At 38.3% G+C, this 12,004-nt stretch overlaps 3 protein-coding genes across 4 annotated transcripts in view; 1 reads left to right on the top strand and 2 right to left on the bottom strand.

Annotated features, from left to right (window-relative positions):
- Positions 1-9,644, bottom strand: part of LOC140930479 (biogenesis of lysosome-related organelles complex 1 subunit 1-like) — a 37,397-nt gene extending 27,753 nt beyond the window's left edge. The window contains exon 1 of the mRNA XM_073380179.1: positions 9,639-9,644. The gene's annotated coding sequence lies outside the window, so the exon portion shown is untranslated. The remainder of the gene's footprint in view (positions 1-9,638) is intronic.
- On the top strand, positions 1,953-6,774 carry LOC140930477 (pyruvate dehydrogenase [acetyl-transferring]-phosphatase 2, mitochondrial-like). Its single transcript, XM_073380177.1, has 2 exons — positions 1,953-2,918; positions 4,647-6,774. Exons 1-2 carry the CDS (start codon positions 2,066-2,068, stop codon positions 5,303-5,305), a joined length of 1,512 nt encoding a protein of 503 aa, XP_073236278.1. The 5' UTR covers positions 1,953-2,065; the 3' UTR covers positions 5,306-6,774.
- Positions 6,123-12,004, bottom strand: part of LOC140930476 (uncharacterized) — an 18,741-nt gene continuing 12,859 nt past the window's right edge. Inside the window, exons 4-7 of one of the 2 annotated variants that reach the window (XM_073380174.1) lie at positions 10,394-11,264; positions 9,753-9,884; positions 8,593-8,779; positions 6,123-7,451 (exon numbers count right to left, since the gene is read on the bottom strand). In XM_073380174.1, coding sequence (XP_073236275.1) covers positions 7,279-7,451; positions 8,593-8,779; positions 9,753-9,884; positions 10,394-11,264 — 1,363 coding nt within the window. In that variant the 3' untranslated portion in view covers positions 6,123-7,278. The remainder of the gene's footprint in view (positions 7,452-8,592; positions 8,780-9,752; positions 9,885-10,393; positions 11,265-12,004) is intronic. The other variant, XM_073380176.1, reaches the window with a different exon arrangement.

Below are 12,004 nucleotides of genomic sequence, written 5' to 3'. Positions count from 1 at the left end.
CGGTAATATGTTCTGTTAATAACTTTGCTGACATTCTGGGTGGCTCCTACTAAAATATTCTACAATTGGTAGAGGATTTAATGTGGTCGAAACCAATTGTGGAATTGTACGTATTTTAGGAATCCCACTGATGAACGTTTACTACACTTAAAGTGAAGTTACACGAGAGGATTCGCAACGATGATTTTTAGCGCAACACAGCGTTGCTTTATTGTTGCGACATTGTTTCGAATAGTTATAACATTGTTTCCAATATTGCGACGCTGTATTGCGTTAAAAATCGTCGTTGCGAATCGTCCTGTGCGACATAACCTTTCGACTGATATTTGCAGGAGCAACAATCGGGCAGTTTAGGTTTCTGGGGAGTTGCTGACCTTGCCCTTCACTAAGCCAACATTTTACCCTAAGTGAGAAGTAAGTATTGAGTTGGGGAAGGGGTAGGTGGGCAGTTTCCCAGAAACTTAAAATGATCCACAGTTACGTTTAGTGTTGTAAGAACATAGTGTGTATGACCACTGGTGAAAAACCACAGACAAATTAAGCCTGGTCGATCGATAGCACTGCAAAAGAAAAAAAAACAGTCCAGCGATCTGAACGTTTGATGCGATCATAGGAAAACCAGTCTTGAAATAGAAATGATGGAAGCTTTCGCAACAAAATTAAACGATCCAAGTGATTGTAGTATTGTAGCGATCATACGAGATATCTTTGGATGTGAGTCGAAGTAAAAAGTTGGAGGTATTTAAATCAAACCGACCACACATACATGAAATGGTAGTGTGTTAAGAGAACTGAGAATATATTATCACAGCAAAGAAAATGAACAGTTCAATTTGTGAATTTCTTTACAAAAATTATTGCCTTAAATTTATATTGAAGTTTATAAATTATTATAATTTATTTAAATGGTTTTTTAAAAGTCTTTCAATACAAAATTCAATAAAATAAATAAATAAATGGCTGTGTGTTAACCATCATATCCAGGGAAGTTTCGATAAACAATTTGCGACAATTCAGCTTTTTGTTCATGGCATTCCTTTCATTTGTGGGAAATGGACCGACAAATAGTGCTTTTTAGGACCTAGTTATAACTGAGTTTACTCCAAATCGTTGAACTAATTTATTTTTAGTGGCGTTGAAACGTTGTAAGCCCATGAAAGTAGTAATATATACGTCTTTTTTGCTTAGCAGGGTACTTTTAATGTAGGAAATAATGTTTGAAGCTCCACGGCCCCGGATATGGACCAAGAAAACTGCGAGTCTAATAAAATTTATAGTGCCAGAAATTCAAAAATATTCTCCAAGGTTTAAATTAAGATTTTTCTGTGTCGTGGTAGCTTTGTTTCATCATAGAACTAACTTTTATTTTGCATGTAAATGTGTGTATGACATGCATAATTCATTATATTTACTTCTTTTATTTTCTCATGATTGTAAATTTTGTACGCAAATTCTAATAAAAACTGACAAAATAAAAACGCTGACAAGTTGTTTAGTATGCGGTTTTTCCCCTCTGTGGAACGAGGAATAAGCGGCAAAGGATTGTAAAGGCCTTAAAGGCAAGCGTAGTTCTACAACTCAAATTTATTTTGATTGTTTTTCTATCGAGATAGACGAAGCGGCGACAGAATTGAACAAAAACATGACAAAACGGAAAGCTATTCTCATTCTCCATTCGGTTTTGGGAAAACGAATTGACCAATCACGGAACGAAAAATGACTAAGCCATATACAAGAAACATGCGACTCGTTCCGGATGGCCACAAGTTTTATTCAAGATAGCTTCTTGTCTACTGTATAAACTAAATTTAAAGGCTAAATGTTTTCAAGCTGAGCCTGTCCACAGACGTTACGTTTGTGTTTGAGGTCAAAACTTCCCAGCTCCCATCTGTGGAGCTTTGGTCGTTGTTTTAAACGGGAATCTGGACCCGATTATTACGCAATAAACAATATGGCGTAAAAGTTAGCACACGCTGAACACGCGGTTTGGTTTGCTGGATGTTTGTCAAAGCTGAATTCATTTTACACCCATTTTGTGGCTCTTCCCGTGAAATTCTCTGCGGATATGAACCGAGCAGAGATGATTGTAACGTTGAGCAAATGGAAGTGGCCAGTGATGGGTGTTACAGCTGCCTTCGTGGGCTCCATGTACACATTTGGTTTCAACAGAAACCTCAAACTTCAAGCAAGCACTGGAAATGAAGATGCCTCCGGCTCTCTTGGATTACAAGACCTTTTGCAAAAACTTATCCACAGCTTTGTGCAGGGTCCCAAAGGCCAAGAGAAGCCTCCTTTAAGTCCGAAAGAGGCAAGCGAGATCTTGAGAAGGAATGAAAGAAGAACGGATGTGAATATTGGAGCGGTGTCTTACTATGAAAGTAACAATTTTGCTTCGAATAGTCCTTCTGAAGATCGGAACAATGAGTGGCTTTTTCTGAGAACAAACGGAGTGGCTTTCGGTGTGTTTGATGGACACGGTGGCTGGCAATGCGCTGAAGTGATAAAACACCGTTTACCCTTCTACATCGCCTTAACCCTCCTATCAAAAGTGGATTTGAACCTCTTGGAGCGGGATCATTTAAAATCTTTAACAGTTGACAACTTTGTGGCAAGTTTTCAGCAGAGCAAATCTCAAACGGGAGAAAGTAACTCCAAAGTGGGTTATACGTTAAGTCAGAAACAAGAAGTTTTTCACACTGGACCAAAATATCTGGTAAAGAATTTACTCGAGAAACCTTTTGAAGATAGAATGCCTATTGGTGAATCCCTCAGTTTGGCTTTTACGCAGTTAGATGATGACATCGCAACAGAAGCGATACCAGTGAGAGTTCTTGATGAATCTTTCGCCACTGGGGTCTCAGGTGCTTGTGCTATAGTGTCCTACGTTGAGGACCGTAATCTTTATGTTTCCAATACAGGTAACGTAAAAAATCATACTTGAGCTGACTCTGGGAGGCTTACTTTAATATACAAAAATATACATGTAAGAAATCACTCGACAAAGCGGTGAAAAACACTGTAAAGATCTTTAAAAATCAGATGTTTGTTTGTTCATGATGCAATGCAGTAGTTCAAAGGTTTTTTACTGAAAGGTCATTAATAATTTATGGTAATAACACAGCACGAAGTTTGATTGACCTCTATCACACTCTTAGCACCTGGACAGCCATGGTTGGATGACGATGAAATAAAAGTTTTTCTCAAGTTATGAATTTTATGAAAATCATATATGAGAACTGCGGGGTGAAGAATTATATGAAAGAAGATTATCGCAGTCGTAAAATGCAACTTTTGCAGTTGTGAAAAAAAAGCCTGAAAAAATTCAGGCTTGTACGGGATTCAAACCATTGACCTCTCTGATACCGGTGCAGCGCTCTAGCTACCAATTGAGCTAACAAGCCAACTGGGAGCAGGTCGTTAAATTGTTTGGTATTAAACCGGTGAAAGGCTGATGACAAAGTTGTGAATATTTAGCAATTATTGAATAAGGCTGAGTAGGATATGAAGAATTCTGCAGATCGAGGAGGGTGTTTTCCACTGAGGCCGAAGGCGGAGGTGGATAGCACCCTCTGAGATCTGCAGAATTCTTCATATCCTGCAATAGCCGAATTCAATAATTGCTTTATTATTCATTCAAAATAATTCCAACTTTAAAAACAAGCTAAAAACGATTACCTCGGTCGATGTTAAGTTCACATCGATAGTGCATCTTTTTCGGGAAATTTAGTAGATAAAGGTCTGCTCAGGTCTGCAAATATACTCCAAATAGCAGATGTTGTCTGTCGAGTTGACTTCTCGCTGTTCTTGCTATGTTTTTAGATAATATTTTGCCGTGAAACGAGTACAATGTCCTTCCGACAGTTCCGCCATTTTGTTCAAACAACCAAAACAACTCAACCTCGTCCCCAGGTTTCCTCTGTCAACGGTTCAATATGATGGTTCAATACGACAAATTATTGAACCAATGATGTCATTTTGACATCATCGGTTCAATATGACAGTTCAGCCACTGGTGATGGTGAATTATGCGTGTGGTTTTACCCAATCAGAAACGAGAAATATTTTAAATGAATAATAAATATAATTCTTCACCCCACAGTTGTCATATATGATTTTCATGTATTCATAACGTCATCATCATCCTTTCACAGGTTTAATATGAACCAATTCAACGACCAGCTCCCAGTTGGCTTGTTAGCTAGAATATTTGTAGAACGCTGCACAGTATCATAGAGGTCAAGAGTTTAAATCCCATACAAGTCTGACTTTTTTCGGGCTTTCTTTTCGCAACTACAAAAGTTGCCTTTATATCTGCGATGATTTTCTTTCAAATAAAAGTTTTTGTACAACTGATACAAATGCTGGGTGCCCCAAGTTTCATAGATTCCAGACAAATGCTCTTCAGGTACAGCCTTGCATGATGATTGTTGGTAACACGATACAGTGAAACGTCGATAGATAATGGGAGTGCATGGTATAATGAACAACATTTTTTGCACCAGCAACAGTAAAATATGAGGAAAAGAACCTTTTTGTAGTAAAGCCTTATTGTAGCAAATGTATTTTGCCAGTTCCTTGGCCCTTTGTTATATTGATGTTCTACTGTACCATGTTGTGAGTACCTGAATCTTTTGGGGTTGTTTCAGGTGATTGTAGAGCAGTCTTGGGAAGCTTAAAGGAAGATGGTTCTTGGGTGGCCACTCCACTATCAACTGATCAAACTGCCGCTAATCCAGAAGAAGTGACTAGACTTTATTCAGAACATCCTGGGGAGGAGGGTTTTGTCATCAAGAATGGTCGTCTGTTAGGACAGTTGCAGCCTTTGCGATCTTTTGGTGACATTCAATATAAATGGGATAAAGTAACACATTCCCATGTATTGACACAGGTATACGGTGGCCCAATAGTGCCACCAAGTATGTACAGATCACCACCTTATCTCACTGCAAAGCCTGTGGTTACTGGGCACCATCTACAACCCCATGACAAATTTCTAATACTTGCCACTGATGGCTTGTGGGACATGCTTAGCAGTGAACAAGCAGTTGGATTAGTGGCTGATTTACTCAAGCAAAAAAGTGAAAACAGATTATCCAAACCTGCTGATGATACTTCTCCAGGGCAGGGTGTACTGTTGGAACAAAATGCTGCTACTCATCTGATCCGACATGCCTTGGGTGGTAATGACCATAGCTTTGTGGCCCAAATGTTGTTGGTTCCAGAACAGTATCGACGTATGTGGCGAGATGACATCACTGTGACTGTAGTGTTTTTCAATTCAAACACCTTTTTGTCCAAGCTTTAAACAAATTTAAACTACTGTCCCAATAGTTATTACAGTTGAACCTGCAGCCAAATATGATTTTGTTTAAAAATGTGCATACAAATAAGATTAACCTCATTTCCATGTCAAAAGCTATAAATAACATCTATAGATCTAGAGGATACTACATTGCCGTGCAGAGATATGAAATTTCTCTTCAAGTGTTGAAAAATACGCAAACAAGTGAAATATTTTTCAACACAAGAAGAGAAATTTTGTATCTCCAAGCAGGCACATAATATTCTATTCATTATATTAACACCGATGAAATGCCAAACCATTTCACTGAAATATTTTTTTGCTGCAAAAGCTGTGATTTATCATGCAGCTATAGCAGTGGTGATCTTTTAAATAACTTGTTATTTTCACGTGTGAAGATATCATGTTTTTGTGTGAAAGCTCGCCTGGTATTTCATTGGCGTTTATTAATTAAACCTTGTATTTTAGGATAATAGGGAGAGCGCATGATCTCAGGCTAATGCACCCCTTCAATAATTTGTTATTGAGGAGGAAAGCCAGAAGTCAACTATCAAAGCAAATAGAAATTAGGATTGAGCCTTCTTAGTCCTCAGTAAAAATCTGCTAGTATTCTGTTGCAGACAATTTTCTGGGCATCTTTATAAATTAGTGGCAAAAAAACTCTTCCGTGCTAGCTATACGTAACTATTAGCTGATAGATAGCAAGAAGGTCAGCCAATCAGAATGCAGGATTTGCATTAGACTACTAATAGAATTTGCTGGACAGGTGCACTGGAAAATCTTCTATAGTGACTAAGAAAATAAATAATTGCTGCGAGAATGAAAGTATAAGCTCTTTATTTTTCATACCACTGAAGGATGCATTTGCACTTTAGGCCAAATTACAGAATATGCTCTTAACAAATATGATTGATGGTATTAAACTCTGTTTCACAGCATGCATTACCCAGCTGAAGGGTTGGGAAATGTAAGGTTCTCTCTTTTAAGTACTAATAGCTGGAATAGCAATAAAATAGATAGGCATTTGGTTTGATTGCAGAGCAGCAAATTTTTAATCCAATGAAAGTTAGGAACTTAAAATCAGTCATCTTTATCCAAAGCTGCAAAAATTCCTAACCAGTTGTCCAAAGTAAGGACCTTTTCTAAGTAAGAGAGGAGTGGACTTTATGGGATATTGTTCATTTCAGTTATGTCAAGAAAAAATAAAATTCAATGGACCATGGATGAGAAATTTAGGTTCAGTATCAGCTGCATGTAGCACAATGACTTGGCCTGCCAAATCATTTGCTTAACAGTTTACAACATTTCAGGCATTTAATATAGATGATTAAGAATAGTCAGATAGAGTTTTTTTAGACTGTAATGTCAGAAAAAATGAACAGCACTTGAAGGACTCTTCTTTTAAAAAATTGTTTAGTTGCCTTGCAACACTGTAAACTCTTCCACATGCTTAATAAATTGTCTTGACACTACTGCAAAGCATATCCATTCCAAGAGCCATCAACTGCAGACTCTTCACCCTTTGCTATCTGGCTAATAATATTATGATTACTGTACCCAACACCAATGCATGTCCTGAAAGCCTCAATATTATATGCATGAATGATGCTGTTGAACAGTGTTTATTCTGTCATCATAAGGAACAGGTGATCCAAGTACACTGACTGTAATTTCTGGGCGGATTTATGAAACCCAAAGAGAACATACAAAATGTAGCACAGCAATGTTAAATTATTGTTCCCACAGTAAATCTATTCTCTGTGAAATCCTTGTCCAAAGCCACTTTAATTTAAAGCTCTCACATTGTAGAATCTTCAATGTATTTTCACCATCAAGTGGTTGACAACATTTCCATCATGATCGATTGGTGTTCAATGATTGCTGCTTTATAATACGCAATATTATAGCAGTAAACCAATGAATGCCAGGGAATGCATTTCAATTATGACGCAAGCCAACTTAAGTTAAGTAGTTGCTCAAGACACATCACCAGTACTTTCTTTGGAATTTGATTGCATCAGTGGCAGTGTGTTTTCATGGCTAGATGTGGAATTAGCCAGCACAAGCTGATGAGCACACCAGATTATTGTACGAGTGGCACGAGTGTGAAGAGTCAGTGCCTTCACACCTGATATTAAAGCTGACAACTCTGGCAAAAAAAGGATAAAATTGATCAGACCATACACTAAGTTAAGTCCATACTTGCATTGTTTCCTTAGGTGTTGAAGTGATTATTAGGTTGAAGCCCCTTTACACAGGGCATTTGTATGTTGCCCACTGTAAAATCCTAGTTAAAGGACTCCAATATCTACAGATATATTCCAGGTTGTCATAAGTGGCTGGCAGCTGGGTTTTTCAGCCGGCTATTGCAGTGAGTCAGCCAGGTACTCTAAGTTTGAAAATGAGTCAAATATTACAATAATATAGGAGGGCTTGTGGGATAATTGACCAGCTAGTTTCCAAAAGAGACTAGCCACTTAAAAACATTAATGACAGCCCTCTTTACTGATAAAATATAAGAAGTGTCGCTATCAGTTTTTTTTTTTTGAGGCATTTGTTTTATTCTGCTTGTAAGGTGCCGAAGTGTAAGCCCACCATGAACCTGTTATGAGATTGTACAGTTGACTCTCTATTAATGGACACCTCTATAAGATGGACACTGCGGTAAAATGGACAGCTAGAGTTGATCCCTGCAGTCTTTACCTACTCCATTTATTTTGGCTCTCTATTAAGATGGACATCTTTCTAAAACAGACACTTGGTGAGCTGGTCTCAAAGGTGTCCGTCTAAGAGAAAGTTGACTGTATAAGCTCAGGGCTTCTAACCAAGATAATAATTATAATACAATTTGACAGTTTAAAGCACCGCTGTCAAATAACCAGGGTTCACACACATTTTTGGATCCAAAATTCAAGACTTTTTTTCCAGACTTTTTTCCAAAACAATAAAGTCTTTTTCCAGAATAGGTGATCAATACAGACCTTAAAAAATGCAGGAACAAAGTTTTTTCAAGATGCACTGCAAATGTAAGGGCAAGACTGAATAAGATCTGACCAAAACAAAAAAAATTTCACTTATAAGGCACATGTTATAGCTTTGGAAAAAGAAAAACTCAAGACTTTTTACCATTTTTCCAGACTTTATCTCCATTTTCCAGACTTTTTCCAGGTCTGGAAATAGTTGGGCAAATTTCAAGACTTTTTCAAGAATTTAAGACTCTGTACGAACCCTGAATAACTAACTGTAAGTTTTTTGTATGAAGCCTTCGTTGAATGTGTGTTAATGATTACCTGTAGTGTCCTGATGTCTAATACCAGAGTTTAGTCTGCTTCTTGAATTGTTACCACTTAAAAGCTCTTCCTTACGGCGATTCTGAACTTCACGTATTCCACTTTGCCACTGATCTACTCCCTCACTAATGCTAACGTGAAGTGGGGAGTGCCGAATGCGTTCTATACGTCCCACTAATGCCTCAACCTAATAATAACATAAAATGCCAAAAAAATATTCAAAGCAGCCTACTAAAGCAGATAGCCTAGGGACAAAGCTTTCTGCCTTTAATGTCACTGCTTGAAAAACAATAGCACATACCGCACTGCAAATAATTTGCGAGCCTGCTCACAAGAAGAAAGCAAATCCGCCTTAACAATCCTTATTCCCAATAACCGCTATCTTTGCATGTGCTTAGGGACTGATGGGATAAAAACAATGACTTTTGTCACAGTTTCTCAGGGGCCAAACAAGTGATTAAATCTGCCAATACAATAAATCACAGTCAAATTTCTTTATTCTAGACAACAGAAAATGAGGAACTTCTTATCTTAAAGATGATAATGGCAAATTATGGGTGGAAGTGATCCCTCTTATTTTTTTTTTTACATGCAGTAGTGACTGCAGATGTCCTGACAGTAAGCAATAATGATGCAAAACTTCTCAAAACTCGAACTATACATCTTGAAAAAGTAAAATCGTTGTATTGCTTAAGGAATAAACAAACTTAACAGTCATTACTTGTATTGGTAAATTTTATCACTTGTTTGCCCCCTGAAATACAAGATGACATTGCTTTTATCCCATCAGTCTTTGCATGCATTCAAAGATGATGGGTTTCATGGTCTATTTAATCATTTACTGAATTAATCATTAATTTATTGACTTAATACCAGTGTTAAGTGTGACCAATACTACTTTATTATAATTCATGACTCATTAACAACAGATTATATAAAGAAAATCCAGAGGTTTCACGGATGTTAAAAACTTTTAAACGTTAAAAGGAAGCACCTGCACACTGACAAGGCCAAAAATTTAACAATCACTGCAGTACCTTTCCAAGGAAAAATGGTAGACATGGTAGTTTACTGAAAGGACAGGGTGTTTCACAAATATGCTCCCTACAAAAAATTCTAATGATAATTAATCTGTAGAGAAGTTGGACTGGTACAGTTACCTTGGCGTGTTCCCGTAAGTGCTCTACGATAAGCTTGTCTACTCTGGATGGATTTGGAGGAGGTCTTACATTGGATGCATTTCCAGAGGAGAGCCTTCGACCTGACCAAAGGTGTGAAATTTCTGCCTCTGTCTGAAAACAATATGTAAGCCCAAGCTTATTCAATTGCTTATAACAAAGGTTATTGAAATATTTTTTAAGGGTTGTCATAGGTACATGTCACCAGCAGCCGGCTTTTTTAGCCAGGAACTGCAGTATAACCAGCAGGCTACTTTAAGTTTCAAAAAAGGGTTAAACACAACTAACACAGGAGGATTTCTCAAATTAATAACAGCAGCGCTTTTCTTGAGAGACCAGCTAGGAAAAACCTTAATGACTGCCCTGTTTAACAACACTAAACATCTGTACAGCATGGAACATTCATTAAAACTGCACAAACCTTCATTCCATGGGATTCGAAATTATTTCAAAAGAAATTACAACTTGTAGCTTGATGTTTCATTGTAGAAATAACTCTCTGAAACTACATGTCAGTATGACACCTGTATAAAACCTTAGATGAAAATATGAAAATGAATAGCTGACTTGTATACCTCAAACCATTATCAGTTAGCTATCATGTATTTACAAGTCTCCAGTACCTTCTTTCTCTCTTTCTCTAAACATCTAAGCTGTTCATAACATTCTTCAAGCCTATAATGCAGTTCACTAGTGAGTGGACTCTTTGTACGCTGTAAAATGGCATGACCTGAATATCCATTGTCCCTTGCAAAAGCTTGACCATCCCTTACAAAATGGTTTGCAGAAGAGTGTTCTTGAGCAGACCCATTTTTGTACCATACTCCTCCGTTCAAGTCATGATTTAAACCAATATACTTAGGAGCTGAGTGACTATGAAGTGGTGGTGAGGAAGGAGACATGCTTGGTGAGCTGCAGTAATGATTACCAGCTGTAAATGTCAGGGACTGTGGACGTGTCTTTGGAGAAGCAACAAAATGTGTACGTCCAGGAGCTGAGCTTGGAGATGACTGAGAATGACGGGATGAGCCATTGCTTGAATAGTACCCTGATTCTGATGAATTACGTCCCTTACTTCCCATGGATGTATCTTTAATAGGCATAAACATAGAATGGGATGATGCATCTTGTGATCCAAAGTGTTGTCCAGTTGGGGATGGATAAGGCGAAAGCTCATCATTAAAGCCGTTCACTGTAGGTGATGCACTACCTGATGAATTAGTTAGAGAACTTGTAGGTACCAAAGGAGTTACAGGGAAAGAGGGACTGGTGCCAAGTGAAGAATTTGTCAGGCTGGAAGGGGGGGACATGTCAAGGGGTGACAGGGGAGGTGTGGTACGTGAATTGGCCTCAGCTGACCAGATTGTCTGTCCAGGGAAAGAGCCAAAGCTACCCGTGCCTGCACTTCCTCCACTATTTGTTGAAGCATTGCAAATTGAAACACAACCATTAGGTACAACTGAAAGAGGCCACGAATGAGATGTACCATCAACACTGCAAACAAAAATAAACAAAATAAAGTCACGAGGTACAGATACACAAATCTGTCACTGACTTTACCTAAGTTGGCATATTCATTGGCCTCTGTCAAAAGATTCTAATACCGTAAAGTTCTGAAAATAAGCCCCAGGGCTTATATTTTTCAAAGGAGCTTATATTTGGAGGGGCTTATCTATGGAGGGAATTTACATTTCAAAATCAATTGGGCTAGCCTTAAAGGCCGATACACACAAGGGATTTTGGTCCCCGAGCATGCTCCAGGGGTACGCTCCGGGAGCACAGCTCCTCCGTGTGTACCAACGATTTCATGGGTATACTTCATCCTCGGCAGCAAAATTTTCACCCCGCAAAATGCTCCACGATATTTAACAGGTTAAATATTTGGGAGCAAGCTCCCGGGGCAAAATGCGAACTTGTTGAAAACGCTCCCTCGTGTGTACTGACATGTGCTAAATGAGCCTGGAGCATGCTCCGCGAGCAAAACCCCTCGTGTGCATCAGCCATTTTTGCTTTGTTTTACTGTGTACAAGCCCCCAGGGGGCTTATATTTGGAGGGGCGATTTAACAGAGGGTTTTTTGCGTCACGAGTTTGGGGGGCTTATATTTGGAGGGGCTTATTTTCGGAATTTTAAAATAACACTTTCCTACCAAGCTACCTTTTAATAATTAACCCTTTTAGCCCTAAAATACACATCCAAATTCTCCAAACTGATCGCCATACATTTTGTTAAAGA

The sequence above is a fragment of the Porites lutea genome, chromosome 3, assembly GCF_958299795.1.
Source record: "Porites lutea chromosome 3, jaPorLute2.1, whole genome shotgun sequence".
Lineage (NCBI taxonomy): Eukaryota > Metazoa > Cnidaria > Anthozoa > Scleractinia > Poritidae > Porites > Porites lutea.
Note: the sequence above shows the minus strand (reverse complement) of the source record. Positions and strands in the feature narration are given on the sequence as shown.

What these genes read in the sequence shown, in the direction of transcription:
- LOC140930477 (XM_073380177.1), top strand. Translation starts at nt 2,066, where the DNA reads ATGAACCGAGCAGAGATGATTGTAACGTTGAGCAAATGGAAGTGGCCA. An exon ending in TCTTTATGTTTCCAATACAG is followed by an intron (nt 2,919 to 4,646) that starts GTAACGTAAAAA and finishes GGGTTGTTTCAG; the next exon opens with GTGATTGTAGAGCAGTCTTG.